Here is a 23,237-nt window from a genome sequence, read left to right as displayed (position 1 = left end):
ATGGGTCCCTAAAAGTACTCCTGTTGGCTGTGGGTCTTGGGCCTAATAGAAAAGATAGTTACAGAATTAGCCAATATGAACCCCAAAACATGGAGAAATCAAGAAGGGATATAAACAAAATCAATGTCTTGCCATTTAAGTGGAGTTTCAAAAGCACATAATACAAAGTTGTTTGTTTTTGTTTAAAGCAGGAAGCTTTTAGTGTTCACCATAAGCCACCAGGATACCTTAAGGGCAGTGTTTTGCTGTGAAACATTTGTCTCTCTAATCTACTTTTCAATCAGTGTACTTCCAGGTGTTTTAATGCCCACTATAGAACTACCTTATCAAGTGAGAGAGAGAAGTTATTTTAGAGAACATGCTTCGGTTTGCTAATTTAGAAACTGCTTTGGAATTTCATCCAAAGGTAGCTAAAAAAATAAATAAATAAAAGAAAAAGAAAAAAAATCCACTTTGGCCTTAGTGCTGGCGCATCAAATAAATCACAGATGAAACAAACACGCCGCTTCCTAATGAAGGTGTGTCTGCAGGGCCCCGCCACTCTGCGTGCCAGGGACTCCTCTCTGGCACATTTGTGAACTTTGCAAAATTAATTGTGCCGAAGAGAACACCATTAAGCGCGTCCGGCATGGGGCGTAAACATCTTCCAGCCCCGATCCCGCGCCCTCCAAGCGCTCTCCGGCTAATTTCATTCGGTGCATTACTCGGAAGAACACCCAGGCCAAGTGAAACTGCGGAAATGGAAACAATGCACCGAGGAAAAATCTCACCCCATTAAGGGATCCGTTTCTTCTCCGCACAAATAGGCCCACCACGCCTTTGGAGGCAAGACTGGATGGCTCCAGGATATTCTCCAGTGCCCTGGCGGGCCCTCTGGGCTGGGGGGTGCCCTGCACCCCGAGAGGGAAGGTACCCTGCGTGGCACGGCCTCAGTGGTAGAGGCAGTTAAGGTCACTCACAAAGCATAACATTTCAGGGGGCGTCCCCTCGCCCCTGGCCCCGACGGGGCTGGATCCCGCGTCCTTTTGCACGGACCACCCCCCTCCCCCTGCCCCCCCGCCCCCCGGTTTCTCCTCGCAATGCTCGTGGGGCGTACGGAGAGCGTAGGGCAGCCGCGCTCGCAGCCGCAGGGCCGGCTGGGCCCTCACGCTCTCCACGGCGGTTCCACGACCTTCCGAGGTTGGCCGGGCGGCCAGAGTCTCCGCAGAGGCCCCACCCTCGGCGCCGAGCCCGCGCGCGGCCCCGCGGCGGCTTTGACTCTCTCGGCGGGCGCGCGGGCGCGCGAGCGCGGCGGGGCCCGGGGCTGCGGCGGCGGCGGGGACGCGCGGCGCGGGCGGAGGGGCGGGGCCGGGAGCGGGGCCGGGCCCGCTGCGCCCCCCGCCGAGCGGCGTGCAGGCGCCGCCCCCGCGCGCCGCAGTCCGCGCTGGAGCGTCTCGGCGGTGGCGGTGACCGCGGCCGTTACCAGTGCGTCCCGGCGGCGCCGGCGGCGGCTCCCGGGGATAGCCGAGGGTGGCGGGCGGCCCCTGGTCTGTGGCCGCCTAGGGCAGCGGGGCGCTGGGACCCGGGAAGCGAGACGACGGCGGCGGCTGGTGCCCGGCCCCCTCTTTCGCGGTTCCAGCCCCCGTGGTGGCTGCGGGCTCCGGGCTGCCCCGGGGCGGCGGCCCAGGCTGTGGAGCCGACGGCGGGGGATGGCCGAGGAGCGGCGGGTAAGTGCGGGGGGCGCAGCGCCGCGATCCGGGGTGGGGAGCGCGCGCGGGCCGCGTCCGGGGTGACTGGTGGGAGCAGCGCCGCGCGGGGTCGCGCCCTTTCCGTGGCCCTGGGTCACTCCGGAGCCCCCGGGCACCGCCGCCCCCTGCTTCTCATCGCGGCCCCGCGCGGGGCAGCGAGTCCGAGGCCGGAGGTCTCTCGGTTACCATCTGGGGAACGGGAGGGAACTTTCGTTCTGTCCTCCTTTGGGGATGTGACCTGCTTCATGGTTTGGGGGCCCCTGTGTCTCACCCCCTTAACTAGAGCCAGTCCCTCGTCCTTTCTGTGTTTCTAGTCCTATATATTTTTGCGTGCTTGCACCCGAGGGTGCGCGCTACTTCTTAAACCCAAAGTTTTACAAAGGTTGATGATGACCAAAGTTAGGCTTCATTGAAAGATGCCATTTCTAACGCGTTGTCTCAAGGCACAGGGTTGGGAATCCTGTCAGACCTACAGAAAACTGCAAATCAAGTGTTGGTTAAAAACAACAACAATGACTGGAGGAAGGCGCGAATGTCAGCTTGAATAATGTCATTCCCAGCTCCCCACCTTCAGCTATCAGAAAATATTTGAGGTCTTTTATTTGCATGTCATCTTTGTGTTCCTGCTGGGATGCATGTTCAGTGTAGTCAGAGATTGAAAGATCTTGTACTGTTATTGACTAACATTTACGTGGAAATGAGTTCTTGGGTTTACTTTTCATGTGCTCTGTTAGGATACATTTTTTTTTCCAACTAAAAACTTTGTTTAAAGTTTGCCCTCCACTTTGTTTCCCTTCAGTTTCATACTTGGTTTTAATTTTTTTTAAATCGTTTGCTTAGAGTCAAACTAATGTGACTTAATATTTAGTCGAGGATCCAAAAATGGTGCCAAAAGTAAATTTAAAGCAACCCTCCCTTTCTCACAAATGAGAAAAGAAAATGAGAGCATTTATTGGTTTGGTACAAATGATGTTTTCCCCCCTTTCAAGAGAATATCTTGCTACAAATTCGCAATTATATTTCATTATTATCAGTGGGTTGGTTTCTTGTCTAGCCTGGCAGAGAAACAGAAACCTAAGAATAGTCTGTGCTCTTAAAACCAGGAGATGGTTCTCTGACCTGTCTCTACCTTGACTTTGTATTTTATATCCAGGTGGGAAGTGCTCCTTTGTTGATGTCATTAGGAATTATAAGCCCAATTTAAATAGGAGCTAAGGTGGACTGAACAGCTATTTCTGTCCAAGAATTGAAGCAGATTTGCTTTGTAATAGGTGAGATCACAAGTCAGCCTTTGTTGTTAGTGGACACTTAGCTCTCCTCTGGAGAGTAAGAATTTAGGATTTTTGAAAATGTTTCCTTTTGGGCACCTTTGATGATTATGTTGGTCATAGTATCAATGATTATGGTAAAGTGTACTAATACCTTCTGGGGCAGAGAGTCCGTTCACACTGGAAAAGATTCAGTAGAAAGTTCCAGAGGGGAGACTGTCCCTCTGGCCCAACCTGTCCAGCAGGAGTCCAGTTCCCGTCCCTGGGAATCAAGGTCACTAGTTTCTTGCTATAGTCGTGATCTATAAACATTTTTGTACATGCTCTTTTTGTTTTTTTGTTTTTCACTAATAAGTCTACATTGCCTAATCTGTTCGACACCCAGCAGTTCTTCCCCTCCCCCCACAGATTACTAAGTAAATCGAGGCAGTCTCTATCAGTACCTGGGAGAGCTGTCTCATTCTCTTAACAGCAGCTGCGTAAGTACTCCATTAAGGTCGAATCATAATTCATTTAACCTCTTTATTGAGAGATATGTACGTTTCTAATACTTTGTTGTAAAAGTACTGGTGATTTCATTTTGAGGCTGTTCAATGGATTTTTGTTATCCTCAAAGGCCCAAAGGCAATAGTAACTTGCTTCTTTACATTACACTCCAGAAAATCAATTCTGCTTCTCCCCAGTATATGTGGTTTGGTTTTATAGGACATTGTTGCCATCCATAGGGATCTTTGGCATCATTTCTGAGAAGTATGAGCCATGATGGTCATTATAAAAGTCATCTTCCCCTAATGAGAAGTTAGCCTTTTGTTTCAATGGAACAGACATAGGAAAAAAAATCATAAGAGTTAAAATACTTTTGAACTAAATTTAGCAAAGGCTTACACTTTCATTTAGATTGAAAATGAAGGCCACCTTGTGCTTTATAAAACTTGATTACCATTAGTTACTAAAATCCCCACCTCTTGTAAGTGGTTACCAATCTCATTTGTTGTGGTGGTGTTTTTGTTTGGTTTTTGTTTTTGCCAGTCTGTGGCCTTGAACTCAGGGCCTGGGCACTGTCCCTGAGCTTCTTTTTCTGATTAAGGCTAGCACTCTACCACCTGAGCCACAGCATCACTTCCGACTTTTTCTGATTATGTGGTATTGAGGAATAGAACCCTGGGGCTTCATGCATGCTGGGCAAGCACTCTACCCCTGAGCCACATTCCCAGCCCCACCAATCTCATATTTTATTTATTTATTTAGCCAGTCCTGGGGCTTGAACTCAGGGCCTGAGCACTGTCCCTGGCTTCTTTTTGCTCAAGGCTAGCACTCTGCCACTTGAGCCACAGCGCCACTTGGGGCCATTTTTTATATATGTGGTGCTGAGGAATGGAACCCAGGGCTTCATGTATGTGAGGCAAGCACTCTTGCCACTACACCATATTCCCAGCCCTCTTTCTTTCTTTTTCCTTTTTTTTCTTCCTTCCTTCCTTCCCTCCCTCCCTCCCTCCCTCCCTCCCTCCCTCCCTTCCTTCCTTCCTTCCTTCCTCCCTTCCTCTCTCGCTTTCTTTCTTTCTCTGATCAAATCTTTTAGCATTGAAGGTATTGTGTTTTCTTTTGCTACTTACTATTGTAAGTACACTGTGTATATTTGTTCTTCTTAACTAGGTATTTATTAGTTATCTGATAATATTTCTGAGGACTGTGATATAGCAGTGCATGTGACAGACACACCTGGCTATCACATAGTCCCTTCTGATTTGGGGAGATGAATACAAAGCAAAGGAACAGTAAAGGAGATAATCTCAGATAGTAATAAGTACTAGGAAAGTAATGGGTGGCTATGGCAGAGTGCTTGAGTGAGGACTGCTTTTGTTGATTTAGTGACCAGAAAAGCCTAGGCTGAGAGAGCTGAATGCAGGAAGAAGCTGAGGAAGAATGGCTCAGGCAGAAGGCACAGCAAGTGTGAAGGCCCTGAGTAGACTGGAGCCTTGTAGGCTTGAGAGCCGCACAGCTTCCTCTGTTGCTGGACTCTGTGGGGGAGGAAAGGGGGGTGGGGTGTCCTCCCCTCCATTACTGAGGTCCAGTGTTAGATAGGCCCACAAATGCTCACAAGAAATGGGAAAGAAACTGCAGGTGGTGGAGTTCTTGCACGGTGGGGGGCTCCAGGCGGGGAGGAACAGGCCTGCCAATCCCCAGTTGCATTGGCAGTAGCACCTCTGCCCCACAGTGGACTGTGACAGTTTCTTGAATGAGTAATTAGAGGGGTTAAGCAGTAATCTTGCCTGATTTTGGTCATAATACCTGGATTCTGGAGTCTAAGCTTTTCAGTGGCTGTGGCCCTTGACCTTACCCAAACTGTTACACTTAACAAGCTCTCAAACTGGAACTTTAAGTCAGTTACACTTCGTTTGTCTTCCATGAAACTCAAATAGAAAATCTTAAAAACACACCTTTTCCAGTAAATTATAGTGGTTTCAGAGAGACTTCGCATTTTCCTCTTTGATTCCAGTGAGGTAGTTGTCAGAGCTGCCTTTTTTATATTTTGGGTGTTTTTAGTTTTTTTTGGACTAATGAGCAGATAAAATATATGTGTTTTATTCAGGTACTTTTATTCTCATGGGAGGAATGTGTACCTGATCTATTTTAGGAACTGTCAGGAACTTGTGGTATTTCCTCTTCCCAAGTTCTAATCTGTTTGTCATTCTAAATATATGTTCCTTTATATTAATTGAAAGCTTGAGAAATGTGTGTTATGCCAAGCAATTGTTGTAGATGAATGAGAATCTGTTGTCTTTTCCTTGACTGAGACTTTTGGCTTGTTCTTCCAGATTAGGAGTTTTGTGATCTTGTAGGATAAAAGTTTTAAGTTTTTCCCTGTTTTAAGTAGTTGGTACATGAATGTGGTGAGTTGTTTCTATATAAGATAATCTTATATAAACGTAAGTTTTGTGTTAACTCCACGAGAGGCGTAGATTATTGCCTCTGTCTGAAGCAAAGCAGCTTTTGTCCCTTTGTCCTTTTAGCTCATAGCAAAGCTCTTCAGCAAGCAGAAAAAAGAAGCAGGGAGCTAGATGTGGTAAGCTTAGAGGCTTAGAAACTTGAGTTAACTTGAGCTACCAATTCCTTTACATTTTCTCTTTTAAACTGTACAAATTCAGGAATTCCAGATTTGCCCTACATCATCTGATTAGATGTACATTCTTCCTGGCAATCACATGGCTGCTGATGTTACTCAAGTGAGCAAACTTGTGCTTATTAGCTACTGTTTTGTGGTTTGACGTTGGAAATGGAGAGAAAACTTCTGGCTGGTGGTGTTGTTAACTACTTTTGTTGCACAGAGGTAGGAAAATTTGGCCGTTAGTGATTGTTTTGGTTTACGAGGGAGACAGAATGTGCATCAGTGTATATGCCTGGAGTTGAGCAATGTATCGTTAGTAGCAGTTTTCTGAAAGTCCACCAGGAGGCACTACTACTTCCTGAAGGTGTGTATAGGTTGGGTGCTTTGAGATACTGAGGCCCTTTTTGGCCTCTTAAGAGTCTAAGTGCTCCTCAAGAAGGCTTCTTCGAGGAGTCTTTAGACCTGAGGGCAGTCGAAATGGTGGTGTAGCATCTTGTGGAAAATAGCAAGAAGTATAGAAGTGACAGATGTACTACTTCCCATTTCTAATATTAGAAATGCTAATCGAGCAGGGGTTTGTAGCCATTCTGTAGACAGAATTGTGTGGGTTTGTTGGGTTAAGGGTAGGAGTAATCCTTCACCGGGACTTCAGGACTGCACCCCCTGGCAGGTTTCAACCATGCCTGATTCAATCAAGGAGGTGAGAGAAAACTGTTCAAAGAAACAAACTTGAGAACACAAGTCATCTCATAGGAACTTTATCCCTATGCTTATTTCTTGAAGGTTCCTGGGTCACTGAAGTTTTACAGCAGATGTAAGGTCTGTTTGGGACTGCCTGGTGTTGATTTTATGGAAGAACTTGAGCAAAGTGATTGTGTATAACAGAAAATAAAGCATTCAAGAGATGCTTAACAAAAGAAGGATAGAATTCGATTGACAGAAAGGGCCCTTGGGTCATCTGGTCAGCTCGAATTTTCAGGTAAAGTAAGATCTGGAAGTGTTATAGTTTGTGGGGATCACTACTGTGTTCCCAACATTAGAACAATATTTCACTCACATTAGGCACCAAGATATTGGTGAGTAAATGAATATGTCTAAAAGAATTATATATCTGAAAGAATTAGGCCAGGCATGGGTGGCTCATACTTGTAATCCTTAGCTACACAGGAGGCTAACTGGGGATAAGAATCTCCTAGACTTTTCTCCCCTAGCCACCAAAATGCTGGAAGTGGTAGAGTGCCAGCTTTGAGCAAAAAACAAAACAAACAAAAAGAAAAATAAGGAAAAGTGCCAGTTCCTGAGCTCAAGCCCCATTACTGGTACATACACATAGAAAGAATTATTTATCTGAAAGTATTTTAGGTTGTCATATTAACTATATGATTGTGCTTATAAAATATGAAGGAATATCGAATTTCATGTTTAAAAAAATAGAGCATGTTGCTTAAGACCCAACCTCTGAAGCCTAATATTAGCTAGAGAATCAAATATGAGTGCAGTGTGTCACTTACTGGCCTAGCACCTTTTGGAGCCTGGTTTCACTAGATTTTCTGGTAGTCATCCTGTTAGGTTCAGTTTGCTGGTACTTGGTATCATTAATAGAGTTTGGTGACTTCCATTTGAAGATGCTGTATACATTAAGATCCACTATTTGATATCTGAATTGTTTGCTGTTCCTGTATAGTGCCAGTGTATAGGAACTTGATTGTTTTAACACAGACCTAGCCATTTCTGGAGGGTTGGGAAATTGTCACATTCAGATGCTGCTAAGTGGGTGTTTGAGTTGTAACTTTCCAGGAGAGAAATTTTGTGTTACTCATCAGAAGCCTCAGAAATGTGCCCTGTCTCTTAGTGAGACATTTCCACCCCTAGGAATTTCAACTAAGGGAAAAATAGAATAAAGTGTGGATACTGAAACCAACTGATAGTAGTGGTTCTCCCCAACATGGAGCAAGTATCCGCCATTCTCCCACAGCAGCCCTTACTGTGGCGGGAGCATTAAGGGAGCGCATCAGACTTGGCGCGAGCTCTGTGACCGTGTGGAAAACATTTGATTCCACATGCTGATGGACCTCCACAAAAATGTACACTCTAAAAGAACCCCTGTAATTTGCAAACAACCTAAGTGTTCAACAATAGGGAGACTGATTAAATGAATTGTGGTATATACAAGTAATGGAATATTCTGTTCATTAACAGGAATGTAGGGAATGTGTAATAATGTGGAAAGAGTCTCAAAACTTGAAAATTTGAAGATTTCAAAGAAGCAAGTATAAGTTGGTCTAAGTTCTTTTCTTTCCCGTTTTTGGAGTTGGTGTATATGTGTGTGTGTTTACAACTTTTGTGTAGGAAAATTCCAAGACTTCATACCAAATATTAGGTGAGATTATTTCTGTGTACTGATTGCAACTGAATCTCAATATGTAAAGCATGTAATGTGTAGAGGAACTCAGGTCAGTTAACATTTTCATGTGCAGTATTTTGGGCCAGTACTGATTCCTTCTCTGTAAATGGAGTTGTACAGCTGCTGGTGCCTACAGGAAGTAAACTGTTGATAAATTTCACCTTGACCTCACTTAACTCATGGGTCAGTGTTGTATTTCTATTATAGGATTTCTAAGTAGAATAATTTTGTTGGCAAAAATTATATCAAGCTATGTGCAAAGCATTTCAGAGCATTTTGGGAAAAGTATTTCATTGCTTTTGGACACTGGGTAATAACTTGATGGGTTTCTATTTACTTTAAAAACAGAAGTGCTCTCTATCGCCAGTAAATTTTGTTTTGCCCTGATTGTTTTCCTCCTGCAGTTGTCTTGAATAGATCTATGTAGGTTCTTGAAGGTCAAGATCCAACTTTTGTTTCCTTTTATAGAGACATCAGGGTGACAGGTGATTTACTCTGCCTCTGCTTTGCCAGTCCCTGGGTAGGCAGCAGTGACCAGGGTAGATATGCCCCTGACACAAGCAAAGAACCCTCACAGACCAGAGCCAGGAGCCTACTCAGTGAATGGTAGCTGCCACAGTCAACAAGCAAATGACTTTTATTTCCTCTCCTGCGGTTTAAAAAAAAATGTTATTCTTCTGTTACTTTTTGGTGAATGCACATTCTGGTTCCTGCTTATTCAGCCATCTGGATGAGCAACAGCCAGGTTATTCACCTTGCTGACATTTAAGGATGATTTAGTGGTGACTTACATTAAACCTGTTTGAGAATGTCCTAGGCTAATAGGCTGAAAATTGCTACTCTGTCTTCTGTGAGGGACCATCTTTCATGACCTTAAGGAAGACCATGTGCCTTTTTGAGATTATCTTTTGTAAAATTAATGAGAATGAGTTCTCCCCAATAAATTAAGAATGCAGTGGAACTCAAGAATATCCTGTATGAGACATTCTAGCACATGATATTACTGAGAGACAAATTTAAGTAATGTTTCCATTTGATAATATGTATCATGGCATTAGATCTGTGATTCATTCTAGATACACAATTTGTACACATGTAATATGTATGTCATAATAGTCTCAGGAGATGTGAGAGATATGTCTTGGACCCCTAATGACACTGACCTTGTATGCTGTTTCCTCATATATCCAAATAAAAGACAACCTTGTGAATCCCAGTGTAGAACTTTGGGGCTGTTAGTTTAGTAATAATGGTGGTGGCAGTGGTAGTGATGGTGGCTGTTGTGGTGGTCATCATCATCATCATTTTCTTCCTTTTCTCTTTGATAAATATAGTCTAAAATGATGCCGGTAATTTTGAGAACTGGGATTGCTTTTATAGAAAATAAGTTCTTTTGGAATGGAGGATTTTCAGATTCTGACCTCAAAGAATGTTAAGGCATTTAGGTACATTTTGGTCAATATCTGTGCATTGAAATACAAACCATATATATATGTATATATATGTAGTATATACACACACATACACACTTAATGGTAGCATGGTACTAGAGTTTGAACAGGTCTTTGTATAAGTACTTTACCACCTGAGTCAGACCTCCTAATCTCTTTTTGTTATTTACTATGATCTTCCTTTTACGCAACTCTACCTAGCTGGGATGGCAGACCCTTGCCACAATACCCAGATTTTTATTGGCTGAGATGGAGTCTCATGAACCTTTCTGGTCTGACCTGGAATCAGGATCTTTCTGATTTCTGCTCTTGAGTAGCTAGAATTATGATCATGAGCCACTTCACCTGGATAACAATTCATATTTCAAGATGTTTAGTGTTAATGCATTTTGAAACAGGCTGTTAACTGTTAACCTGTTAACTCCTGAGAGCTGTACTTGACTTTCAGCTGTATTTTGTTTGGCTTGCATAGTGCATTTCCCCCCTCCCCCCTGCATTGAGTCACTAGTATTTAAAAATAAGGAGATTTCATATTTAAAAAAGAAAACAACAAAAGACTTTCTTACAATGGATCTCTTATTGGGAGAGGAGAAAGCCTGGCGTCATCTCCAGTGCCTGATGGTGAGTGTATCTACCTCAATGACTGAAACGCTCCTCTCCCTCTTCTCTTCTAGGTCTATGATTATACTTCCCTAGGTCTATGTGATTATACTTCCCTTGAAAGAACAGCAGCCTGGTTGTGTGTGTGTGTGCGCACGCATGTGTGTGTGTGTGTGTGTGTGTGTGTGTGTGTGTGTGTGTGTTTTAACTGAAGATCTATGGCTATCATGTACCCTGTTCCTCTGCGGTGCCCAAGACCCAGGCCACAGCTACAGGTCCCTGGGGCTGTACATTCCCGGCAGCATTAGCTCCATGTAGCTGACTCTTGGAGTATGTTTGAGTTTGCACCTGCTGAGTTAAGAGCTTAGCCAAGTAAAAGTGCACTTAGAGTTGGAAGGACAGTAAGGCAGCAGTCATTTTCCATTTTGTTCCTGAACACAGGCTGTCTGATCTTTGTCATGATATGATAAGCTGGTGTATTTACTCAAATAACAACATTACCTGGCAGCATGGAGACAGAAGGCTTTCCTAATCCCACGCTGCCCCTGCTAGTTGCGGCAGGTTTCAGACAAGGTATCCTAAAGCAAAACAACCATAAGCTTTGAATGCCACATAAAATAGGAAAGAAGACCCTAGTCATTCATATTGGGGTAATTTGAGAGCTGGGACTAGAGGTGCTAGGAGGATTGTTTGAGATCCTGTCCCAGGCACTCTTCAGTGACAGAATAAGTAAGTACTGAAGCCCAAGACTCCGGATTCCAATTCTGCAAGTTTTCTATTCTTTTTACAAGATTGCTCAGTAGTTTACAGCTAAGATCTGTAGGTAGTGCTAGATTTAGATGTCCAGGCTCTGCCCCTTCCTGGTTATGTCATCTCTGTACCTCAGTTCCTTAAAAAAAAAGGGGGGGGGCTGGGGATATGGCCTAGTGGCAAGAGTGCTTGCCTTGTATACATGAAGCCCTGGGTTCAATTCCCCAGCACTATATATATAGAAAATGGCCAGAAGGGGTGCTGTGGCTCATTGGTAGAGTGCTAGCCTTGAGCAAAAAGAAGCCAGGGACAGTGCTCAGGCCCTGAGTCCAAGGCCCAGGACTGGCCAAAGAAACAAAAACAAAACAAAACAAAAAAGACAAACATTTTTAAATTAGCATTTATTAGTTCTATTGTGATTGTTCTATACATGTAAAAATGTATTCTGATCAAATTCACCATTCTATCACTTTCCCATATCCTCTCCTCCTTCTTAAAACAATATCAGCATGTTTCATTATTCCACTTTAATACATGGTTTGTTAAGTATGTCCAGTTAAATTCCCCTTCATCCTCTCCATTCACCTTACTCTTCCTCACCTTCCTCTTCCCACTGGTCTACCTCTTTTTTTAATGTACAATAATTGTACAAAGGGTTTACACTGTTATTTCATGCATGTATCATATGTTGTACACTAATCAGGTTGACCCCTCTATTACTCTCTCTTTCCCTGTCCTCCTGCCTCTGTATTACTCCATTCCTGCTTATAAAATGAGAGGCTAATGATGCTGGCCTCATAAGATGATTATGGGAATTAAATTCAAGATTGCATTTAAAGAACTTAAAAAATGCCTGCCCCTTAACTTATGAACAATATATGATATCTGGAAAATATGAATTCTACCACTTAATGTGGTAGACTTATCTAAAAGTAGCATGTTAACTACAATTAGCCTTTTCCCCTCTTAGAATTTATAAAGCCCTTTAAAAACAGTTTTCACGTATGAAAAAGAAAAACTCCACAATTTGAACCACTGTTGTCTTTCAATATACAGATTACTCTGTAGCAAAAAGGTCATTCCAAAGGGTTCTGCTCATTCTGCTTTTCAGAATATAACAAAACACCTGCATAACATCAGATATTTTAAGTCCTCATTGAAGAACTCCATTTGGGTTTTATTTTATTTATTTTTTTTGGTTTCCAAATGTTGAATATACAAGTAAGGATAAGGGGCTGGGAATGTGGCTTAGTGGTAGAGTGCTTCCCTAGCATACATGAACCCCTGGCTGGGTTCATTCCTCAGCACCACATAAACAGAAAAAGCCAGAAGTGGCGCTGTGGCTCAAGTGGTAGAGTGCTAGCCTTGAGCAAAAAGGAAGCCAGGGACAGTGCTCAGGCCCTGAATTTAAGTCCCAGGACTAGCAAAAAACAGAACAATACAAGTAAGGATAAAAAGCTCCTACATATGAGAATGCTACAAGACAAAGTTCTGCTTTTTGTGGACATAGTAAGAAGTGTGAAAGAAACAGAAAATCTCCTTGATAACTCATGGAAATAAACATGTCATTGTTACAATAACTAAGTCCTGATACTACTACAGGTGTGGTAATCAGCCTGGGGTCTAAAAGCCAGAAATGTTCTCAGAAAGGAAGAGAGGAGGAAGAAGATGATTGTGGAGCAGAAATCTGAATTTGAACTTGGATGTATCTGAGCTCTTGGAGGGGACTTGAACCCTGAAAGAATACTGAGGCTTAGCAATGCCAACACTATTAAAGCCATGCTGCTCACTGTGGGTGGTGGTTTGCAGGAGGCCCAGCTGGAGATGAGGGATGAATTAAGTAATTGTTTTAAATTTCTTACGCCAGAAGTGATGGGAACTGGACCCAGATAGTGGAAACAGGAGAGGACACAGTATCATGGAAGGTTTCAGAGGTAACATTGGTGAGCAAGTGGGAAGGTCAGTGAAGGAGGAAAGGTCAAGGGGGACTCCCTTCTGTGATCCAGTTTTGGACAACCCAGAGAGACTAGTGCTGCCTCCTGCTGGGCCTGGGGCCCAACAAGAGTGGAGACTGAGTTTACAGACATGTGTGCCATTCTTGAGGAATTTGTAACATGTCCAAGTGGACATGTAGGACGAACATATTCTGTAACTCTGAGGAGACCCAATGTGGGGTGGGTTCTATAGATAGGATAGCACCTGTGTGATAGATGGTCAGTCTCACTGGGAAGAGGCCAGTTCTGGGAAGACTGGGAAGTTGTTAGTGTATGAGTAGTGGTTGAAGCCACAAGAGGTGACAGTACTGTTCAGTGAAGGAATGCAAGGTGGAAAGAGCAATGGCTCCAAGACTTCCCCTAGGGCAGCTGGGAAGCAATGATACCTAAAGGTGTCTGGAGTCTGAGGGAATGAATGGATTGTTGACCAAATGTAATTGGCATAAAAGGTAACCATGAGGGGCAGTAATGAGTCCCTGACTTATGCTGTAAACCCCATTTTGTTTTATGTCAAATAAAACTTCAGATACTATATACCTTAGATACAACAAGGATAATGATTTGTATAGCCTTGGGATGAGAAAGGCCTTTGGTCTAAAACTCTCTGAAAGTCAAAATTGAAAAATCTGGTTTAATAGAAGTCAAACAAAAGCCTCAAAGTAAAGTAAGAAAGCAACTAGGAAATATATTTGTAAAACAAATCAAGAGTTAATGTGAGTTGATAACAGTTAATAAGAATTAGAGAAGTTGTATCCATGAACCTTGGTCAAATGACCTGTATTTCCTCATATATGTATAAATTAAGTAGAGATATCTTTTCTGATTCTACACTCATTTCTCACAATGGAAAAGTAAAAATTAGTATGCTTCTGTGATTTTTTTTCTTACCAGGTAGTAGGAAAAGATTAATGACAGAAACAAGTAAATGGTATAGTAAGCAGTTTACAAATCATTTCAGATTGTCAGGAAATATACAAATGCTTTTACTACATAATCAATGATTTACCACTTACTACCCAGCCTTGGTATTGGTGAGAAAGTAGAGAAACATGTACAAGTTGACTATCTCAAATCCAAAAATCAGAAATTGAAAGTGCTTCAAAACCTACAATTTTTTGAATGTCACTAAGGTACAAGTGGGAAATTCATGTGACCTCAGGTCAGGTGAGGTATGCCTTACCTAAGGCCCACAGTGATGGATGCTTTAGCTTTGTGGTTGCAGGATGTAATATAATTTTATCCTGCTTCATGTCCAAAAGAAATTGAACAAACTATATGGGAACTGTAGTTTCTGGATTTAGCTTTACCTTCCTCGGCTCATTTTTGTAATTAGCCTCAGAAGAAATGTCCAAAACCTCATGAATACTAGAGCCAGAATTCTCAAGGCTAAGGGAAAAGCAAGTCACTGTCCATGTGTGAATGCTCTGTTTACACCGGGTGATAGGGATCAGGTCACCTGGTTGACAAGACATGGGTTCAGGTTGGTCTGTGCTGGGCTTGCTTTCTGGCGCCTAGGATTGAGGCGTGCTTAGATGTAAAGAAACAAGAACACTTGTTCTTCCCATTTAGCAATCTTAATAAAAACAGAAGGGTTTATTGTCAATGTTGAATTCTGTAAAATCACAGTATATTTAGGAGGCAATCTGGTGTCCTTTGTTTGGGCAGATGTCTGCTTTATCTTGTTTTAGAATGCTTAGAAAAGATGAGCGGATGGCTTACATTTCAAATTTTGAGTATTTTGTAAGGAGTTCCAGATATTTTACCCTGTCTTAAAAGAATTTAAAAAAATGGATGAAATATGTCTGTGGCATCTGCCACAGAAAGACCCCAGTTTACCTGCCTCTGTGTGCATTTGTTACTTGGTTTGCCCCTCTAGGTGTTTGCCTTGGCACACTGTTGATCCAGATATCATCCTTTTGAAAGCTCCTGAAAATCTGCAATAATATGTTCTTCTGTAAGGAGTAATGGATGGGAGTTGGGGGGAGTATATTCCCGTAGTATTTCTATCCAAAGTGAGCAGAGAAGTCTCCCAGGCTTCCGTTTCACTTGAAAGTACCCTGGAAGATTCTGTTCATGTATGATTCCAACCTCAAGTGTAGCTTGGTAAAGAGGTTATATGCATTATAAGCATGAAATTATGTTGCCTAAACGGCTTGCTTAAAATTTTCTAAGTAACTGTTATGACAAACATCTTCCTCATCACTCTGCCTCTTTTACATTGAGTGGATTTCACTGTCACTGCGGCTGTCTCTCTGTGCTGAGCAAAAGAGACAGCCTGATGCTAACTGCCTCCTTGGAAGTCTTAGTTGGTGACCGACTGAAGCTGGTGCTAGGTTTGGGCAAGCCAGTTCCCCTCTGCACATACGTTTCCTGCCAATAGGAGCAGAGCATTACAGCTTGACCTTTGAAGTCTCTTTAATAGATCCCAAATAGGCCTTGCATCTGTGCTGCAGTAGTGAAGGCTGAAGCCAACAGAGCTAAAGTGATTTATCCTTAGTCCTACTGCTAATTAGTAATGGAGCCAAGATGAGAGTCCCAAGTCTCCCAAGCTCTTCAGCTGCTCCCTCCATCCCCCTCTTGCCACTTCTTCCTGGCATTCCAGTAGCACAGGAGTCTCCATTCTAGAATAACTGAACTTGTTACGCAGTTATATAATCTTAATAATATTTAGCAAGCCAGTGAGTGTAGCTTGTGGTTGCTTTGGTGTGGGTTTTGAGTTTTGGAGGGGTCATCTTTATTCTTTTATTCAGTTAGTTATTCCTGTATAACTGTGAAATTGTGTGACTTTAGCAATTGGGGTTTTATACATTCCATGAATACATTTTCATCTGTAAGATTGGTGAGATTGAGGTTGACTAGGAAATAATTCATTCCTCCAGAAAATAACTGAACCCTTTCAAATGCTTATACCCTGTTTATGTTTTGGTGATGGTTGTCTATAAACTATTTGGCATTTATTTTATGAGGTTTTTGACAGTCTTAACGACCAGGAAGAGAGTGTTCCATTTTCTTTGGTCTCAAAAGTATATTTTAAATTTTTCATAGGCTCCAGTTATTAAGCTGCTGAATCTCTTCTTTACCAAGTCTCAGCTTCTTGTCTGTCTTTTCACATCTTCTATTTTGATCCTTTATTTCCCACAAGATGTTTTTTTTTAAATTTTAGTTTTAGAATGCAGTTAACTTCTAAGTGCTATTTTTATTTCTGACTATTCCTTTTTATCGCATGTTCTCCTTGTTTTTATGGTTCTGCCATGTTTGTCTGAAGACACTATTTAGAGGATTTGGGGTTTTGTTTTCCTTTTTGAGTTTTCCACATTGCCCATTTCCTCAGGGAGTAGTTTTTATTTTCCTTTTGATTTCCTGTTCATTCTGAATTTCTTCTAATATTTTAGGCTTTGCTTTTTCATTTTGTGATACTTGACTTTCTGTGCAGCCTAAAATTAGCAGTAATAAATATGGCCGCAAGTTTTCAGTCAGAAAAGGAAGGAAGGACCTGGTGGCTGTCGCATGTCATTCTAGGAGGGTGGACAGACATTCATTACAGTGTGGAATCGCCAGCCATCCAATGTCGGTGTTATCTGTCCTTGTTAGCCTTACACAGTTCAAGTTCTATAGGGAAGGTGCCTCTGTTCTGAGCCAGGTGAGGGAGCAACACATCAACATTGGTTTCTGTGAATAAATCTGAGTCCTTCAGCCTCAGCCTCATATCTCATGGCCCCCTTCTTCATGCACCCAGAGAGAACTTAATGACACCATCTACCCACTTACCCACTAGGGGTTAGCTAGACAAAGCCTTGTAATTATCCTTGCTTCCTCTCTTCTCTTATACCAATTAACAAATAGCTCTTTCCATGTTCTTGGTACTATTCTGAGAGCTTTACGTGTATTTAATCATTGGATCCTCAAACTTAGGAAAATATAGTTGCCATCTCCACTTTGCAGATGAAGAAATTGAGGCATAGAGAGGCTGAGGGCCACAACGTACGTGGCATAACGTAAGAAGTAGTTAGTACGTAAGAAGTAGTAGTAGGGTTCTATGTTAGTGAATACTAATTAAGACTAAAGTACCACTCCATGCACCATTTCAATAGTCAAAATCTTAATTTTATGAACTGTTTTTGTCCATTTTAGTAGTATAGGGTAGAGCGTGGATAAACATGCATTTAGCTACAGTTGTGAGTTAGAAGTCCATCGTTTGTCCATTGGCCAAGTGCCAAACACCTGAAGCAACATCTGTGTCCAGTTGTTGATATTTCCTGAAGCCAGTGAAACTTGGGTTGAGTCTTTTCAGTTAGGAATGAGCAACATGCTTTCAGCATCTGCCCATGCCATTTTCACTGTGTTGTACACAATTCCAGTTATGTCTTGAGAGCAACTTGAACCCGTTTGAAATTCTTCTTCTCCTAACCTAGGACTGACTGCACTGCACGGACGATGAATATTTACTTATTCTGGAGACAACCATCTCAGATGGTAGACAGTAAAAGAATGAGGACTTCAAATTTCCAATGGCTCTTATCAACATTTGTTCTTCTATATCTGATGGTTCAAGTAAATAGCTATAAAAATGGTAAGTGTATCACACATAACAGAATGAACCAATCTAAGTTTTATTTTCATTTTGGCTGTGCAACAATGCTATTTCTCTGTTGACCTATGCAGATTTTCACTGGCCCAAATCTGTCTTTCTTAATCTTTTTTCTATGTATTGTTAGTTTCCTTGTAGGCCCCCCCCCAAAAAAAGACAGATCAAAAAAAAATTTTTTTTGGGGGGGGGGCATTCCTGGGGCTTGGACTCTGGGCCTGAGCACTGTCCCTGGCTTCTTTTTGCTCAAGGCTAGCACTCTGCCACTTGAGCCACAGTGCCACTTCTGGCTATTTTCTATATATGTGGTGCTGGGGAATTGAACCCAGGGCCTCATGTATACAAGGCAAGCACTCTTGCCACTAGGCCATATCCCCAGCCCCTCAAAATATTTTTTACCTTTTGGAAAAAACAAAATGTAAGTTTGAATAATATCCCTTCCTTTAGGATACAATTGTATGTGTTTTGACAAGGATCTCATCACTAATTACCACTGTCAGATACAACCCAGACTTGGCATACAAAAAAAATCTCACTGGGCTATTTTCTGCCCCTCCCAGCACCATTCTAGCCAAGACTGCTCACTTTTCTGTCTCTAATTTTACCTTTTTACAGTTATATAAATTATATATAATTTGCATTATATATACAACTATATAAATGTATCTTTTAAAATATTACTTGTTAACTTATTTAAATGTGTTAAAGTGGTTATGTATATATTACCTAGCTTATGAGGATGAAGAATATCATTATGCTGCTTCCTAGCTTTATTTTTATATCATTTCTATAATTAAATAGATCTGTCCCACAGCTCAGTGATTAAGTAACTTTATTTTTATGATTACTGCTGATTTCTAATGTGTACACATGTAGTAGTTTCTATCTTCTGTCTTATACCTTTGTAATGTGTTGTTACTGTTTATATCATGCTCACAATGTATAAAAATAAGAAGAAAAAGCTTTTCATAAATGCTTGTAGAGTATGAGATAGATTTACCCCACTATAATTTTTCATCTCCTTCCTTCCTTTTCTTTTTTTTCTCCTTCTTTCTCCCCTGAATATCCTTCTTGCTTTTCATTTTCTGTGTACCCATTTTTCATAGTATAAAGTACTACTAACTACCTCATGGATTGTGTTTGTGTGTTTTCTCCTCCCTAGGAACACTGAATAGTTTGAAGTGCACAACTAAGAACTTAGTAGGATGGGACTGTTCTTGGAAAGGAGCCTTTGAAGAAGCCAATGGTACTAGTGAAGTTTGCATTGAAGATAGGTAATGAAAGACCTAATTAACTTACAGCTAAAGGTTCTTCATCTTTCAGTTTAGAATATAACATTGACATTTTAATTTTCACACTCTATTCATTAAAAATTCTGGGTAGTATTTCAGTCAAGATAGAAATGAACCCTTTTCCTAGCCAAAACCTTATTCTTTGGCTGTATGAATGGTTCGTATGGAGCTGCCCTGCACTCTGCTGATCTGCTAGGAGAAGTTTTCCTTGTCTCCCTCCCCACTAGCATCTGCCTGCACCAGGCTGAAGTCACTCTGCTTAATAGAAAACGTCAGTAACATGGTGTACCACACAGACATGTCCCCTAAGGGAAAAGGTCTGGAGGTCGCCAGTTCTGAGCTGGCCTGGGTGTGGGTGGTCCTTTGTGTCATGCTGCTCTGCCATCCTTTGGCTACAATCACATGATTTGGGGTGATTCTCAACCATCAAATCTACATTCTAAAAATCACACCAGAGAAAAATTGGTACTTTTCTTTAAGGAGATTCATAAGAAATCTCACAATATATCTGCTTACTTCTCATTATCTAGAACTCATGCAGGTAAGTCTGACTACATTGAGACTGGCAAGTACATTTTTTTCTATCAGGATGGTAACAGTGGGTCCATGTTATCAAGCAGTCTGGAGAAATGGACATTGGGAGGCGGTGGCAAGCTCCGACCACAGGACCTACTCAGGGAGTCTTGAGGTACACCAGAAACCCTTCTGTTTAGAGTGGAGGTCTCTGTACGATCTACTCACCTGAACAATTTCTGCTGCTTTTCCCTAAAGAGAATCGGACTGAATTGTTTAGCCATGCTAGAGGGAGTTTCAGCAAGTTTTCCCCAGTCTCAGTTCATTAATGAATAGTCCTGATATAAATGGACGCAGTTTGTATTTAAGAACAATCAGACTTACCCATTCAGTGTCTAGTTTATTGAGCATCATTTTCAGCTTTGGTGTAATTTACTAGTCAATTCAATCGAGGTTATATTGCAGCAAGTCTTCACGTCCCATCTCTTTGTCTTGGATGGTGAAAATAAAGGATTTCTCTTATTTGTGTTCTGGTGTCAGCTGGTATCTCTATTCTCCTCTAAGGGATCTAGGTATTTTTTTATGTTAGTGGCAAGAGAAAGAGAAGAGACAAAGCCTGGCTTGGCTTTCAGAACTTCCTTCCTGCACTATTTGATGTGACTTTCACTTAGATTTCTCAGGGCAAAGAAAGCGCCATGGCCTTGTCTCACCTCTTCCATGGGGCAGAGAAAGGCATACTTCCTGTGAATCTAGAAAGGGAGAATCCTGAAGAATTTGGTAAATGTCATGAATGCTGACTGCTGGTCACTCTGAGCGAAGTTTAATTTTGCTTCCCCAGAGTGTACAATAAACAAATAGTAACAATGGTGTGGTTACTTGCTCATGGAAGATGTATGAAGTTTGGAGGCCCAGAGAGGCTGTTAGAGGAGAGAGGTGCAAGTGTGGACAAGACAAGGAAAAAATAAAAAAGACATCTTGTCCTCAACAAACGTTGAGCTCAGTGACTTGAACTAATGAGATAGTGTCATCTGGAGAATTCACATAGCCGATGACTAAAGATCCGTCATCACATGAGATAGAGAAGGAAGCGGCCACATGAGCCAGGTCCACAGTTGTAAGTGACTGAATAGGAGCGGAGATGGCAAGGGCGTATGGGTGAGGGCTGGGGCAGAAGACGAGAAGATCCCTTTGTACTTGTTAAAAATTTCATGAGAAGGGGGCTGGGGATATAGCTTAGTGGCAAGAGTGCCTGCCTCGAATACACGAGGCCCTAGGTTCGATTCCCCAGCACCACATATACAGAAAACGGCCAGAAGTGGCGCTGTGGCTCAGGTGGCAGAGTGCTAGCCTTGAGCGGGAAGAAGCCAGGGACAGTGCTCAGGCCCTGAGTCCAAGGCCCAGGACTGGCCAAAAAAAAAAAAAAAAAAAAAAAAAATTTCATGAGAAGGGCTGGGAATATGGCCTAGTGGCAAGAGTGCTTGCCTCGTATACATGAGGCCCTGGGTTCGATTCCTCAGTACCACATATACAGAAAATGGCCAGAAGTGGCGCTGTGGCTCAAGTGGCAGAGTGCTAGCCTTGAGCAAAAAAAGAAGCCAGGGACAGTGCTCAGGCCCTGAGTTCATGGCCCCGGACTGGCAAAAAAAAATTTCATGAGAAGATGAAAATGTAATAATAAAAATCAAAGAATGTAAACAGGACCCATAGAGATACAAAAGGCTTGGAACCAGAGAGGAGAACATTTGTTGACATTAGATGGGAACTGGAAGTAGTTTGAAAGCAGAATGCTGAGCAGTTTTGTTCACGTAATCCTGGGGCCAAGGCTGAATGAATGGTGATTCGGTTGAGGCTGAGTGAAGGGGCCCCAGTGGCCAGCTTTGCATGCGTTGCGGCATCCACTGAGCTCCGTTTTGGTTTGAGGTGGCCCTGGAGAGCTGGGGGCTGAAGGAAAAGAGCACGTGGGAGGTGAGGCTCCACAGGGAAGTTAAGGTAGGTAGGACACGATTGCCATTCTGGACCCCACATTTCTTGAAATGACTTCTGTACTTTCTAGGGCAGTTTGGTTACCACCACAGTGGCTTACTGCCACACTGATCAAATTACCATTAACCTCTTTTTTTTAGTGTTATGATGCAGTACAACCCAGTATCTTTTTAATGTATGAAATAAGCTATTTTTCCAGTGTATTTTGTGTGGTCTGATTTTTATATGAAAATGGCACTTTACAAATCTGTTAACTAAGATTCCATTTCTTTCATTCCAGGCCTCGTTCATGCTATCAATTAAAGAAAACAAATTTTAAAATCCCAGCCCTTTTACCTGGTGATCATGAAATTACAGTAAGATCTTCATATGGTCTTGAAAGTTCCATAAGCAACTTCACGCTAAATGAAAAAAATGTTTGTGAGTATCTGAAAAGCAAATTTATTTATTGTTACTAATGTGGTAGTGGTCGTGGTTTCTTTAGGAAACAAGGTTTCCTTCTGTAGCCCAGGCTGGCCTTGAACTTATAGTCCTTCTCCCTCAGGTGCCTGAGTGCTATATGTTTCAGTGGGTTAAATATTCCTACATTCCATAGTTTAACGTGCTTCGCTGTGATGTTATCAGGTACCTGGAAGAAGAATCACACACTTGGGAGTCTCCCTAGTTTTTTCTGGTCACACCTACACCTGAGCTTTCCTTCCTCAGCATTTGTTAAAGCATCTCAATGCATCCTTCTCTGTCCCTGAATAGTTGCCTAACTATAGACTTTTTGGTATAGTTTAGCCTTCAATGCCACATGCTCTAGATTATGTAGAACCCTAAGCATTTTACACACATCCAGTGTATAATGCTGATAAGCCAATTTTAGTAAAATGTAATTTTAAGAACTTATTTTTAGATTTTAAAGTGGGCTCGTTTATGACAGTTTACTCTCATTTTTCATAGCTAGCACATTCAGCTACCTTGCCCCTGTAGACTTCTGAAGTCTTATACTTGCCATGATTTTATTTAATTAGCCCCTGTACTTCATGGGAAATGAACAGAGTGAGGAAATAAAAAGTGTGTCTTTGGAGTTCTTCTCCATGTGCTGTTACTTAAGGTGGAATCATGCAAGAGTGTAAGTCTCTCTGTGAGCCAGCATCTCGTAGACTGGATCTACTACTCTCTCCTTTGCCAGTGATCCAAAATTTTCAATATTTGACCCACTCCTGGTAAATGAGGAGATATGATGCTTCTCAAGAATGTGATATTCTTTCTGCATTCTCTGTTCATTAAGCTTGTTTGTCCCTTTACATGCCCAAATTGTGGGTGGTTTGTCTTCCTGCCTTGTTAGCCTCAGAGGCCAGAGCCTCCTAAATGTCCTTCTCAGATGATGACAGCTTGGTGCTTTTTTGACCAGGTCTGTGGTGGCTCTTTAGTCCTCCTCTGTACTCTCTGTTATTTGAACCCAGTGATAACTCTGTTTCTTCTTAGCCTAAATTTACTCTCATTTCCTTCTGCTTCTACATCGTTGCCTTTCTGGATTCTGACTGGTATGCTTGATTCCTTAAGATGTAAATATTTC

General features: G+C 42.2%; 1 protein-coding gene across 4 annotated transcripts in view; it reads left to right on the top strand.

Moving 5' to 3' along the window:
* Positions 1 to 1,558: 1,558 nt before the first annotated feature.
* The window catches only part of Lifr (LIF receptor subunit alpha), a 48,804-nt gene continuing 27,125 nt past the window's right edge, over positions 1,559 to 23,237 (top strand). For all 4 annotated transcript variants that reach the window (XM_048368539.1, XM_048368537.1, XM_048368538.1 and 1 more), the window contains exons 1-4: positions 1,559 to 1,706; positions 17,713 to 17,870; positions 19,048 to 19,159; positions 21,954 to 22,093. In XM_048368539.1, the coding sequence (XP_048224496.1) occupies positions 17,735 to 17,870; positions 19,048 to 19,159; positions 21,954 to 22,093 (388 nt within the window). In that variant the 5' untranslated portion in view covers positions 1,559 to 1,706; positions 17,713 to 17,734. The remainder of the gene's footprint in view (positions 1,707 to 17,712; positions 17,871 to 19,047; positions 19,160 to 21,953; positions 22,094 to 23,237) is intronic.

This window comes from Perognathus longimembris, chromosome 19 (genome assembly GCF_023159225.1).
Source record: "Perognathus longimembris pacificus isolate PPM17 chromosome 19, ASM2315922v1, whole genome shotgun sequence".
Classification (NCBI taxonomy): domain Eukaryota; kingdom Metazoa; phylum Chordata; class Mammalia; order Rodentia; family Heteromyidae; genus Perognathus; species Perognathus longimembris.
The sequence above is the reverse complement of the archived record's forward strand: the minus strand, read 5'-3'. Positions and strand labels throughout refer to the sequence as shown.